The following is a 14,568-nucleotide window of genomic DNA, read 5'->3' on the forward strand; positions in this document are numbered from 1 at the left end:
TTGCCTTGAAATTCTTTTATTCAGTTCTTCTACAGTTAAGGTTTACATTCCAGTCCACAGAAAACTGGATGTTCTTCTCCAAAGCATACACAGCTTTCACCTCAGTCAGACTGTCTGCTCCCCACCCCCATTTGCAATGTACAATTCCCACTTGCAGCATTTTCAGTAAACATGGGATCAATTGAGTATACAGAAAAAGCTTCTATAAAATTTCCATTAAAAAAATAACAAGTTTTTATTTACAAAGTGTTTGCTACTACAAAGTAATATTTCCTATTGGTTCAAATATACTATTTGCTAATGCCAGTGTTCCTATTAGGAAAGTAAGACTTTGTATATGCACTTTTCTGTATACATTTTTCAGTGTTTAAAGCACATAAAATACTACCACATTCTTTTTTACACTACTCCTAGCCACGTGCAATGTGGCAGTAGAAATTAACACTATTTGATCAGAACAAAAAATCAACATAGCTTAATAGCAGACTTTCTGCAAAAATAAAACTTTAGTCTATAATTTATAGGTATTTGGAAAGAAAGAAATCTATGGAGAATTCAAAAATATGCAGCAAATGAAGATGAATGGGAAGCTTGGACTGTCCTGAAGATAAAAGAGTTTAGCACAAGAAAAGGGAGAAAAATTTCCACTAAAGTGTTTGTGTGACGCTTTGTGCCAATACACATGTTGGGAGAGCAAGATAAGTAGATTAAAAAAATTAATTAAAACTTCAAATCCCATATAATTAGTATCCTTGTAATTGGATTTGTCTCTTCCCACCCACCATGTTTACAAACCCTGCTTTGAGTTCAGCATTGGAAGTCATAAAATAGCTTTGTCCATGACTGGCCTTGTTCTTAAAAAAAAAGTTTTATTTAATTTAAAAGTTAATGGGCTTTCAAGTGGTTTCTACATTTTAAATATAAAAAGGAAGTGTCTCTACAATTTCTTCCATGTAGAATATAGTGGATATTAAAAAGTGCTACTGTAAGGGGGGATGGAGGGCCACACGTGACTTTTCTACCCCTTGCTGCATGTTGTAGCACCTTCAGAACACGGGCTGATGGCATATGAGCATTCACTCATTACCAAGGACTCATCTACTGCCAGATGATTCCCCAGGTGCCAACAAACATGTCCTGGTGTAAAACTCTGCCTGTGCTTGCTGGCCGGTTACTCCTGATGCCATGTAGGATATGCAAACACAAAGGCTGTGCCTTGGTCCCAGGGCATGAACGAGGACAGACTCACATCCTACTTCTTACAGGTTTGTTCGGAGTAGGATTAATTTTTTTACAGTAGCTGTTTGTGAGATACAGTGTCATAACATTTGCATTATGCTTCTCTGAAGTATTTTTCATGTATACAGCATGGCCTTTAAGACAAGGGAATGTGCCAGAAACTTGTATGATGGATTGTGATTCATTTTGTGTTTTCCTGGGGAAATTCTGGGAGAATCCCTGCATGAGTACAACCAAATGTACTAATTGTTAAAGTTACAATAGTAATTTAACAACCCACCGAAACGCCTGGAGACTGATTTTGTGGACTTCACCTTTCCTGATCATTTTAACTTTTGTGGCCATTCAGGGTAGTTGTATGTGATCGTAAAATGTCAGCAGGAAGGGCTGTGGATATGTGGTGTTTTTTTCCTCTCTGGCTGCCTGGCTCATGCAGCTGGGCAGCACAAGAACCAGGCAGTGTGAGAACGAGTGTTTCACTCAGCCTGCAGAAGGAGAATGGGCTAAAGCCAACTCACCAGTAAAGACTCATTTTGTCTTGGAAAAAGTTTCTGCATAGATGAGTTTGACCTGCATCTACAGCTGGATTTAAATTTGACATTGCTGTATCCTGCTCCCCCATGGTGTCCATATATCTAAAGTACCTATGCCTGGAGAGTGTTGAGTACTTAAGAATGGCATTTAGAGAAGTCAGATCTAAGTAACTGCACTTGTTCTAGCCAGTACAGAAGACTAAGTAGAGATGTGAGTTTGGGCTACTGGGAGGTTCCTGTATCTGCTTGGAATTATCATGGCCCTGTTACAGATACTGACCTGATCCAGGTCAGTCTGCTTTTCTCCTTAGATAAATGTAGAAGTATTTATTTGCTCCATGTTGTTCCTAAGCAGGAGGCTTTCCTTTGGGATTTGGATGCTTAGATCTCAGATGTTACTTCTGTCCAATTCTGGGAAAGGATTTTTGGTGTCCTGCAGTTTAGGTGGATATCCTAAATATTGGATTCTAGGGTACTGTCAAAAATATGGAAGCAGAAAGAAAACAGTTTGGTTTTGGCTGATCTCTGGGGTAGCCGGACAAGGTAGTATTAAAGGTGGAGAGTGACTGTACAATCTCTGAAGAGCTGTGACAAACAGCCCCTTCAGTTGTTACTGTCAGACTGCTTTAATGAGCATTCCCACCCCTCACTGTCAGTGCCAGCTGGGGAGAGATCCATAGATGCCACCTCAGGCAATCAGACTGAAAGATCTGGCAGGTTCTTGTACATGCAGCTCTACAGTGACTTGAAAAGATGGTAATCCTTTGCAGATGGAATGAAGAACTGGGAATAACATTGGTTATGAGTATTTTTTTGGCAATATACAGGATCGGGGGAGAAGAGTTACTCACAGCCTCTTAAAAACACTCACCAGACAAAATTTTAACAGCTAAACAGGAAAGAGATAATCTGATTTGGGAACTTTTAAGTCTAAGGAATGAGGTTCAGGAAGTTTTATGGTATCAGGATTGGGTTATGTGAATACCTGCCAGCAGAAAATTAAGTACTTAAAGCTGTTCACATGCTCAGGTAGGTGTGTGATGTCCACAAATTAACAAATGATTCATTGGTGTACTGCTTGCAGACAGAGGCCAGAATTCAACAAGTGGCACATTTTAAAGAACAAAACCTCCATAAACAGGTCCTTGGCCTCTCTCTCCCCTGTTCATCACTAATGCTGCAAGAGGCACCACTTCCCAGTGCTGACAGCTGAGACACCTTTAGCCACAAAATAGACCAGACCTCCGAGTGACCCAACTGCAGCAGAAGGATGTCACCCCAAAGTATGGCTATTACTAGAATTTTTAAAGTCACAAATTAAAAGTGATTTAAATTTAGTAGTCTTCCCCCAGCTCATTATATCTGGTTATTTAATATCATCATGTTCCTGAGAGATTCTTGGCAATGAAAAGATATAAATGAGGTGGCTCAGGCAGAAGATAGCTTGTTTTGGTTTGTTTTCTCTAGACCATACCCTGTGGTACTGGCTTTGTTTTTATATGAATCCAAACCCCAAGCATCTTTAACTCACTAAAAGGAAAGTCTTTACAATCAACTGCCTGGATTATTTTCAGCTGAAAAGGGCCAGTTACTACAGAAAGGAGTATTACCGAGAGTTCAAATGTGGTTAAGTTTCAGCCATGCTCTTGAATTAAAATGGTGGATTGGTTCAAAAGAAAGAGCACTTGAGCTTTTAAATCTTAACTGTGGAATTCTAAATTCAAGCATCATTTCATGTATGAACTTGAAGGCCTCATTTTCCTTTAAAAAAACAAAAGGATTAAAATTTGGTTATTAGGCCTTTTTACATAATGTTACTTCAGGCTGACATAGTGGATCAGCAGAAGCCCTTCTGTGGAAATTCTGTATTGTCAGCAATTTCCAGCTGCTCAAAAGGATTAGGGGTATTTGCAAGCTGTAGTTTAAAAATTAAAACCCCTTAACCAAAATGGAAACACCTACAGTGTGGCTTGTACTGGGTTTAATGGTGTTAGTTGAAGTCATACTCTCAGTTAAAATTGTCTTATTTGCTTAGATACACACACTTTCTGAGATTAGGTGGATTGTTGGCATTAATTCCAGTGTTGAAATGAGAACACTGGTGCACTTTAATACAATTTTAAATACCAAAATTCACAAACATTATGTCAGATTTCCACATAATAGAAAAATGCTGTCTCCCATTTGTATTTTGTCATTTAGTTAGTGGAGCTGACAAGTTTTTCTAAGTCAAATTTAGATCTTTCAAGCACCACAAAGTCAGTCCAGAAATAAAGCTGTTTACTTCACTATAGCTATAAAAGCATTTACATGCAGCATTACATTGCTTGCAGCCAAGTGGCTTTTGAATGTATAAGTGAGAGAGTGTTCCAAGACACAGAAACATCACTTAAATTTATCTTAAATATAAGTTGCATGGAAATTTAAATGTTAAGGTTTCCTTATATGACGTATGATCTAGTACCAGTTGCTGCTTGATTCCTGTCAATGAATGTCAGGGCTATTGCATGAGACAGGAGAAGATGATGGGAGCTGAATAGAAAATGGGAAAACCAGTCTTGGTCATGACCATTTTATTGTGGAAAGTGTCTGCTGCCTCTCAGCAGGAGGGAGGGCCTGTGTGCTGAAGCAGCTGAGCACAAGCACTGCCATGAGCTTAGTGTGAGCTCTGTGGTTTGTTAATATTCTCAACCCCCTTGTTACTCACAATTGCAGCTGCCTTTAGTGAGGTCTTGCATTTACCTGTTTTGGTTTGTGGTTTTTGTGTGTGTGTTTTGTTTCTTTTTTAAATATGGCAGCTAAGATCACCAGGAATGATTGAAAGGCTTGCCTGAGATCATACACAAGTGACTATGGCTGGATAAGGCCCCAAATTCTCCTAGTTCCCAGACTTTAGTGTAGCCACAAGACCACAGTGCTTTAGTTGAACTTCATCCTCAACTGGTACTTGGCACAAAGAAGCCCAAGGAAAGAATTTACTTTTGAAGTCTCTTCTAAATGTTCTAACTTGTTTTGTCCTTTGTATTCAACTAGTCCAGGAAAAGTAACTTGTAAAGGCTTGGTTCAACTGTCAAATAAATGTTATGTGCTCCCATATTTTTTATTTTTTATCTTTAAATTTGATAGCTTGATGTTTGCCAGAAAGCAAGCAGCTGTGCAGGCTGCAGCTTTGAAGGGCACAGACATCAATGGAGGAAAGGTATCATTGAAGATCTTCCCCCTGTAAAGCCCACTGACTGCTAATAAAATACATTCCATTTCTGGAATGTATTTTTTTCTCTGGAATGCCTTTTTTTGCCAAGTTCTTATAGTTCAAAGTGCTGCTCTTTAGGAACTGTTTAGTGTTTTGCTGATTTTTCTTTTTACACAAATCTTGAGTGGGAAGTGTGAAGAAAGTGTGAAGTTAAATGTGTCCCTAATGTATTGTTGGGGGGGAGGGAGGTATAACTACTTTGGAAGATATTTCCCTCTTTAAGAATTCCTTAGGATCATGCATATGTAAGTTATCTTTGATCTGCCCTCTCCAATGAAAGCTGACTGACAGGACAGTTTTTGAAAAAGCAATGAGTTTTTAAGAATGAAAGTGATTATCTGTTTAAATGAAAGGTCATTCATGAAGCTGACAATTCCATAGTAGTATGTCTGGAGTACCTGTTCCCTTCTCCCCCCATTTCAAAAGTGAGGCACTTTGCTCAAGTGCACTGACTCTCTCAGCAAGAACATTGTTTTGTATCTGTAAAGCTTTCTTGGTATAGAGGTAGTGTTACAGATTCGGTGGAAGTGAGGGGGTGTAAAGCCCTCAGTCTTTTGTTGCCTGTGAGCCATGAGCACAACATTGGCTTAACAGTCTTGCCCTAAGGCTGAATATCATGGTGTTTTTTAGTTTGTGCATTTGCAGCTCATTTGTGTAAAATAGATAGCTCAGTCAAGAGTCATACTTACTTACTGGGGCTGCCCTCAGGTACTCCTCACGTGCAGGAGTTTGAACTATCTGTGAAAAGTTTCTGTCTGCATGCTTTAGTTTGTAATGTAAACATGCACATGGTGCTTGTCTGCTCCTCACAGTTTTACCTGTCCTGTGAGCAGCCAGTCCTGTGCTAACTCCTGCACATGGCTAGGCAGCTCTCGAGCTGGAGCTTCATTTTCTCTCTGTAGCTCAGGCTTGGTGCTTCTGGATCTCGCTGGCCTGAGTGAGTGCAGGTTTGGCTGTAAAAGATGATGTGACATGGCCCAGGCTGTGAGAGTAATGCTCCCAGCAGCCCAGGGACAGTCTGCTGCCATTGCTCAGGTGAGCAACAGGACAAACTGCCTCATCTCCCAGTGCAGGAACAGAGCCAGGACAGCTGCCTCAGACAGATGAGACACAGGGCAACTACCTACAGACAGTATAAAAACTGAAAAAGATTTACCTAATGAAAAAGTTAACTTAGAGACTAGTTAAAGTCCTGGATGCTGGAACACCATGGAAAGAGTACATCTACAGTGTATTTTGCACTGATATTCAAGTTTTGTGTTTTTTCAAAAAGGTGTTTATGATTGGATGTGATGTTAGCTATGGAAAACACGGCCTCCTGCTGCAAGTCTAATGTAACAGTTCACATGGAATACATGTTATGTAACTTGAGCCATAGATTATTTTAAGTGGTTTGATACTATTTTCAAAGGTGCATCAAGGTGAGTGCAACTGAAGCTACTGATAAGAAAGTCTGTCAGAATCCAAGCTGACCAGTATGCAAAACATGAAATGATGTACTGTTGACATTTTATTTTTTTTCCCTAAGGGCCTCAGCCTATGACTTTAAAATTTATATGACCTGCCCGCCCCAAATTTGAAAAGACTGCCTTGAAAACATGCTGCCTGAGATCCTTAACATGGTAGGAGGCCTTTTTAAAAAAAACAACACATGCTCTAACATCAAAGGGTTTATATAGTTAGAACAGTAAAGGAGAAGCTACACTGAATACACTGTAATCTAGAAATACAATTCTTTAATCTTTTTCTTGAAAAAGGCTGGTGCAGAGAATACTGGTTTTTTTCCTGACTGTTTTAATAATGGCTAAGAATAATCACTTATAATAAATTAGGCTGGCAATATAAATGAACATACGAACCTTTTATACTAATGTTACTTTTAGAGTATCTAAAGTGGATTTAAACTATTTCAAGATTCATTTAATCACTTGCAATTTATATTACTTTAAGAATCTTCTATACAGCAAGTTGAACAGAAAAAAAGCAAACATTTGAACAGCCCCTTTTCCCTATAACCACGTTCATACAAGATAATTTTAAATAACGATTTTGGCGCATTTGCGTGTGCTCTCTCTCCCCCTTTTTTTAAAGGCAGCACAGCCAAAAGACAATGCAAGAATTGGCTTTTACTGACTGACTGACTCTGTTCTCCATCTGAAAAAGACATGGGGAAGACAGAGGTGTGAGTCCCAGAATGGAAAAGATGAACTTAAGGTTTACTTTGCCAAATCTCCAAGGACTTTGTTCTTTTCCTCATTTGTAGTTGATAAAACCCACTTTGCTCTGTCTCTGCATGTCACTCTGTGTTCAGTTATAAAATTTTTCAATTTCAGCTATGGATAAACTTGTTTTGAAGCTTCCATTTTGCTTCACTGAACACAGTGCAAACCAAGGCAAGAAACCAATAAAATCCAAATAGGAACTCCCATTAAGAATACTTGAGCAGCATTTTGCATATTCCATTTTCTACTGTCCTCATTCTGGGGAGGAAGAATCCTCATCTTCATCCTCTTCCTCTTCCTCGTTGAAGGAGCAGGGCGTCTCCCCCCGGGACGCTGCACTGCTGGACTGCTGACTGCTAGGGGCAAGCAGCTGCCCAGTTGCTAAGGCCACTTCAGCATCCAAACACAACCCTGGATTCTCACTAGCAAAACAACAGAAAGGGTGAAATTTAGAGGGTTTCTCCTGAGGTTTTAAGCTTTTTCTTTTTGGCCTCAGCTCTTCTGTAGTCGAAGAAATGCTATGAACAAGGAAAAATCCCTAAGTGTTACAGTAAACACAGCTATTAGTTAGGAGAGCTGATAAAACATTGGAAGGTTGCATAAAAAAGATTACTAGGTGACTTTTTTTTTTCATAAACAACTAGTAGAATTGCTTAAGCTGAAGAACAAAAAAAGATATTCATCACCATTTCATTAATACACAGAAATGTTTGCAATATAAAATGAAGCTATTAAATGCTATGAGAAAGAGCCTGTTAAAAAAAAAATCCCTATTTCCAATTTTTTATGCTACAGGTAAACTCCAAGCAAAGTCTGGCTGTCGAGGTGTATTTTAGATTGGTGGTTTTTTGTTTGGTTGTTGGTTTTTAATTTTAAATTCTTATTAAGCTGTGTGGACTAAACTACTTTCATGAGAGCTTAAACAGTAGTGCATTTAGACACCAGACATTCTTATGCATTCTTCAGAAATATTACCAGGCTTTTATCCACATGTAATTACCTATTTGTAGTCCATGCCCAGGCAGGAATTTAAGGTTAATCAGGAAAAGGGGCTTGAAACTGATTCTATTCTTAAGAAACACAGGTACAAAATAGGTGGTATATTCAACATTCAAAGCATGTTGACTTAACCTTACAAATATAATTATCAAGGAAGACAGAATTACAGACTTTTTCACAATCAAAATTAACCATTATAGGAAAATATCTCAATTCCTGCATACAAATGGTATGAAATAGCAAGGTTACTTAAGTACCACAAGCATATATAACTATCCTTGAATAAAAAATTATTTTATTTACCTTGATTTAGCATCGTAAGTGCCTCCAGCTGCCTCGAAATGGGAAACTGCTTGTGCTGAACTTGAAAGTAACCCTTGGTTTATCCATGAAAATCCTGCAGACATATCTAGAAGAAAGCATAAGTATTTATGAGAGTTACTTACATTTTTTCTTACTTTCACAATTTTAAACTTTGCATTCTCTTTGCAGTTAGGATCTCTTCATTTAGTTTAGCAGGTACCAGTAGCTCGAGTTTATTTTTATACTGTAGATGTGTCCTGTTTAATCAAGATGAAATTATATCCTGTGTTTGTGGATGCACTTAAACCTTGTACTCGGCTTTTCCCTCTGTCTGAAGAAGATTCGCCTGGCTGCTGGCTGTATGCAATCACAGGTATCTGAAATAAGAGTTCTGGAGTCCATGGAAACTTACTGCTACAGCCTGACCCTGTGAAATGGCCCAACAGCTCCAAGTGCCTTGGCTGCTACATTCAGTGAAGGTACAAAAGGAGTTGTATTTATCTGGGTTTGAGATAGTGCAGTGAAGCCACCCAGGCAGTCTCCGTGTCACTGTGTCACTGTGTGTGTTCTGGTTGCCAAAGGCAGTTTCAGCCTGGTGCTCTCATGGCTGGCTGTGAGGCAGCCTCCTAATCTGCTCTGCCACCAGCCAGAGCTGGGCACTTGCAGAGGCCATGCACAGACCATGGCAAAGGGCTGGTGCCAAGAATGGAAGAGAGAGCCTGGTGTACACTGCATGTGAGACATGTAAGGCACTCTCCTCCCTAGAATAGGAAATGGCAGGGTTAAGACCATTGAAATGGTCTGGCAATGATGCCGAGTTTCTTGAGGTAGTTTGTTAAAAGCCCCTGGGGGGTGGGGGGGGTGGGATTACTTACAACCCTCATAGTACTTGTTTTCAAATTCCCTAACAAGTAATGCCTGTCAGTTGTTTCCAGTTACACACATTTCTGCCAAGAGAATCAGCAAAATAAGTCCACTGACCCAATTACATTTACAAGATTTTTTGGGTACGTGTGTGTTTTTAATTTGCTTCTTAGATAAGGTATTTCTATTGACCTACCCCAATTCCATCTCAACATAAAGTTAACATCAAAACAAAGTTATCAAGACTGTCTAGTTCTTTTCCATGGTACTTGCATGTGGTTTCAGCTGGATGCATTAAACCAGGAGTTAGAGTCCTTACTGTTAAGTTCTATGCCTAACTCAGGCTCTGTTTTGGACAGCATAGTGGTAGTAAACTGGGACTGTACTACTTATATTTTATCTAAAATTGTTCTATAACAGCAGGTAAGAGGAATAACTGTGTTTGTTACATACAGATTGTCATTTGTCCTTCTGTGTTGTCAAGCTTTGGTTGCTTGAGATTTGGCAGTGCTGCCTAGCACAGGGACTGTTTTAAGCAGGTTGACACAGCCATGTGAATTGGCTCACCATTTTACATGAGGGGTGGATCCACAGGCTACCTTGGTTTGTGCTGTGGAAAGCTGTTAGCAGCAAGGTATTTAAATGTCATGTTACAAAGCAAGGCTAGCAAGTTCCTGGCAGCAGCCTTTGGAACATGACAGCAAACATTAATAAGTGGCAGTTTTAGAGTGATCTGTGAGGACAGAATAGATGAGAACAGTTAAATGTGGATGGAGCTGGATGTCTTTCATTAAGATTGCACTAAATGCAGGTTTCATGTTACAGAGAACATGTTCTGACAGCTCCCTCCCATCTTTGCAGGAGGAGGCTAAAAACCATTTTGAACTACTGTGTTGTATTTAGATTAATGGAGGTGTACCATGATGTTGTTTCCTGGTATTTTGAAGGAGTGTACCTGTGTGTACATGTTTAGTATTCCAGAAAAATAACAAGACACTGCTAGTAATCTTGTGGTTTATTAACATTTCTGGATAATAGCTACTTAGTTTTCTTTTTGAAGAGCAAGATAGAAGTATGGCAGAAAGGTGCTTCATAAATGCATATCCCTGCCTTGTATTTTCATTGCCTTGTATTTCTAAATTCAGTTTTCCAATGGGCTCTGAGTAGCAAGGGATAAGAAGTTTGTGAATGATGGGGAGTTGAAGCCATTTCCAATGGAAAATGGAAAAGTCTGTCAAAATAGAAGTGTACCTACAATGAAAAGACTTACTCGTTCTGGCAGTGTAGATCAATTACTAATAGATACACTTAAAACCAGGGAAAGCAGTTAGAATAAACCTTCCCAAGGTGCTGAAGTCCAATCTAAAAGTGGCATTGTTATGAATTAGGTATATCTTGCAGCAGACACACTTAGTAGAAATTTATTTTATTTGAGAAGGCTGTAAAGCAATACCCTCAACTGCTGAAGCTATTAATGTACAAGTGCTGCATAAGAGTGTTGATGACAGCTGAACAAACTCGCTCAGTCAGTGGGTACTCTTAGCTCTTTAGTTCCAACTCCAGCCCATTTTCCAGTCATGGCTTATTATGCAGGTAAGTAGCAGGGCACTTCTTCACACAGGGGAAAAAAAAAGTCCAAAACTGCAGCACTTTGTCTGCCCTAGTGGGATACATAAGGTGAGACATTGTTACCCCAACTGTTAGTGCCTCAGAATTTTTACTTCCTGCTTTTTTTCAGTCTGCAGCCTCATTTCTAGTAGTCAGGACTCAACTAACAAAGCCAGGACTTGTTTTTGTGTTAAATGCCTGTAGGATGTGCACAGCCCAAAAGGCAGCGATGCTACTCTGGCTGCTGTTCTATGAGTTTATGCTTGTCCCGGGCAGTGAAGTATTTCTGCTCACCCAGCAACTTCACTCCCTCCTTTCCACTTCAGCTATTCTCGTTTGAGTCCTTTTCTACATAGTTCTACTTGTTTAATTGTTGAAAACTCCTCTGCCAGACAAAGGCTGCAGTTTAGTACCTGGAACCAGCCCAGGGAGAGCACACAGGAAAGCACCTGGGTCAAAATGCAGAAAGGGGCAGGAATGTATAATTAGGATTGTGTCCTCGGGATATCCTCTTAAGCTGGTGCAAGTATCATGTTTTAGACATTGTTAGTTTTGACAGTCAAGCAACAGAAAAGTGTGTTACAAAAATAATTTAAGATACACAGAATATTTTTCTCTATGAGGTCAATATGCCTTAGCTTCTGCTGATTTCAATGGCAGTCCTACCTGAGGATCACACTAACATAGTATTTAAAATGCGTATTACAGAAATACATTTATTTGCTAAAACACTGTGAAACTAGCAAACCTAGAAGACAATACTTTTATCAAATTTGGGCACTTGAAGAATGGCTAAAACATATGATCCTCTTTAAAAGAAAATACACCAATAAAGCTTTGATGTGCACATCATCAGCTCAGCAGTTCCAAGTTACTGCTTTTCAAAGCAGAGATGGTCCAACATTTTTTGTCAAGTTTCTTTAATTGAACTGGTTCAGACTTAGGATTCTTCCAACTGCTCCTCTAGTTCTACAGGCAAGGATTATAGTACAAACTACTGTTAGTGTTTGAAAGTCAGGAATTATCAAGCCTGCACAATGTTAGTTTGACCAGGCTAAGGTCAAACTAACATTGTACAGGAAATGATTCACCTACTTGGACATATTAGAAGAGGACTGGCTTCTAGAGCAGTTGACCATGGAGTCAGCTACTGTGATTGTAATGAATCTCGATTGCAATAAATTTACTCAGTGAATAAATAAGAGACCATGATTAGTTTTTCCTGTATAGCAGTAACTGAAGCCATTGTTCTTGAAAGAGCCATCATGACAATGTAGAAGTAACCATGAATTCTAGAAACCAGTGATGACCCTTCTATTTCCCTACTCTTGCTGTGTAAGAAAATGTCTAAAGACTCCCAAGGTTAAAATGGGAAGATCACCAAAAATATATGATCAGGAAAATGCTGGCTTTTCAAGTATTGTGCAAAACATTTAAATCTGTTTCCTTTATTGGTCGCTTACTTCAATTAGAAACCATCACTATGCAACTCATACTCTTAACTGTAGATTTGTGTAGCACAATTAAGTAACAAGCAACAGATAGAATAAACCTTTAAAATAAATACATATACTAGTATGTATATAAATTAAAGTATATATATATTTTAAAATACAAATACTAGTAAGAAGACCTCTCAGCTAGTTTTTACAGAGGCTGAAACAGCTGAATGTAACCCATGTCTGAAGAGTACATTACTTTGCCTTAAGGATATTTCAATAAAAAATTAAATCAATGCATTTCCTATGGTTAAAACTCTATATAGGTTCTAGGCTGCTGGTTTGCTACTAGGGAAGTACTCAGTAAATAGTGTAATGACACAGGGGTTTGTGCAAATGTAAAGAAAATCTGTTTTCTGGAGGTAATTAATGCAGGCTTAAAATGAAAAAGAAATTTTAGTTTGATCCTCAACACATGGAAGCAATTAAATAACTTCAACATTGCAACACTATTAGAAGACCTAGGTTCTGCTCCTTTCCCCTTTTTTACATTGCTGATAAATCACACGGTAAATAATGTTGAGTTGACCGAACCTGTGAGGAACAAATCAAGATTTCTTTCAACTTCTCTTTTTGTTGTGAGTGTATTTCAAAACTGACCAAAAATAAAATATGAAAACTTAGTTTTAAAACCCACAGGACAACAGGACCAGGAAAACACAAATATGTGTTAATAAACATATGCACATTTGATGTAGTTTGAAATGTTAAGCCACTTAAAATGTACTAATTTTATAGAATGTTAACTGAATTCTAATTTATATATAGCAGTAGAAAAATTAGGGCAAGGGCTTTGTTCCCTTTCCACAAAAACAGAGGTCTGTACACAGTAGTTAATTGGGTAACACTTCCTTTACAGATGAAGTCCCTCCAGAAACTTGAGAAAATGCTGGGCTAAATTTAAGCTCTGGGTACAGCAAGAAGAACACACTCTGATAATAACTATAGGAAGTGAAATCAAGTCTTAGCAGCTCTAGTCTAGTGATGCAACACTGAAGGAATCCTAGTTTTGTGTCTAAGCAGGACCTGTTCAAACAGGGCAGTAAAAGCCTCTGCATGGGACACCTGTCGTGAAGTCTTTAGAGCCTCTTGCTTTATTTAGAGAAGCTCAGTTCTCAGGTGGCACCTGCTGGCTCCTGAGGGATTACACCCAACCAGTTCAAGATGCTCTTTTTCTTTCCTTTTCCTCAGCTTGGGAAGAGCTGCCCTCTTCCAGTTTGCTCCTCCATACATCCAGTTACTCAAAATTAATACTAACGCATGAAAACCTGTTCTTGGTATCAATTTAGCTGTTTAAGAAATAATTCTTCATAATGCAGCTCACACAGAAGTTTTTTGTTATAAATCAGTGTGAATTAAGTCAACATGACTACTAAGATAAACCTTCCAAAATTAACAGTAAAACAACTGGGTCATGTACCACCCTACTAAGTCCCACAAACCCTCAAATGTTACAGACTTAATAAGTTAATATAATTAAATTTGCTTCAGTTAAGTAAGGTTATGGATTTTATCAGGACCAATATTTAACTTACCTGTGATGTAGCCTTCTAAAGCTTTTGGCACCAGTGATTTTGCGGTTCTTAGGTCCTCAGCTGAACATTTGCCTGCTTCGAGTCCAAAGGACATTCCCATTCTCTTCAGCACCTCGCTGTCATCATGAATCTCAAAAGTATTATCGAAATTAAAGAGGTATTCAAATCTGCACATAAAAAATTAAAAGTGAGATGATTCTGAAAAGAGCACAGCTGTGCTTTTCTTGCCTGTTCTTTCTCTGGTGTTTTTGGTATGCACTGAAGTAAGTGTCTGGAGTCTTGATTTTCTGTGAAGGGTCCTTAAGGAAAGAGAAGAGCAAGAAATGCTTTCTCTTTTCTGTGACTAGCATGCCACAGGTTTAAAATGGCACATTCTCAATTAAAAGTAACTTCACCACTGCAGGAACAAAGTTTAAAATTTTCTACCTCAGTAAGTAGATTCAAAGGGGAAGAGGGAGACCTTATTAAACATGAACCTTCACTTGCACTAAAGCCAATCGGGTCACCTGAAGC

General features: G+C 38.8%; 1 protein-coding gene across 4 annotated transcripts in view; it reads right to left on the bottom strand.

Moving 5' to 3' along the window:
- The window catches only part of TFDP2 (transcription factor Dp-2), a 57,199-nt gene continuing 42,631 nt past the window's right edge, over window positions 1–14,568 (bottom strand). For all 4 annotated transcript variants that reach the window (XM_048314143.1, XM_048314141.1, XM_048314142.1 and 1 more), the window contains 3 exons: window positions 14,056–14,222; window positions 8,550–8,655; window positions 1–7,669 (listed from right to left, as the gene is read on the bottom strand). In XM_048314143.1, coding sequence (XP_048170100.1) covers window positions 7,501–7,669; window positions 8,550–8,655; window positions 14,056–14,222 — 442 coding nt within the window. In that variant the 3' untranslated portion in view covers window positions 1–7,500. The remainder of the gene's footprint in view (window positions 7,670–8,549; window positions 8,656–14,055; window positions 14,223–14,568) is intronic.

Source organism: Corvus hawaiiensis, chromosome 10 (genome assembly GCF_020740725.1).
Source record: "Corvus hawaiiensis isolate bCorHaw1 chromosome 10, bCorHaw1.pri.cur, whole genome shotgun sequence".
Taxonomy (NCBI): Eukaryota; Metazoa; Chordata; class Aves; order Passeriformes; family Corvidae; genus Corvus; species Corvus hawaiiensis.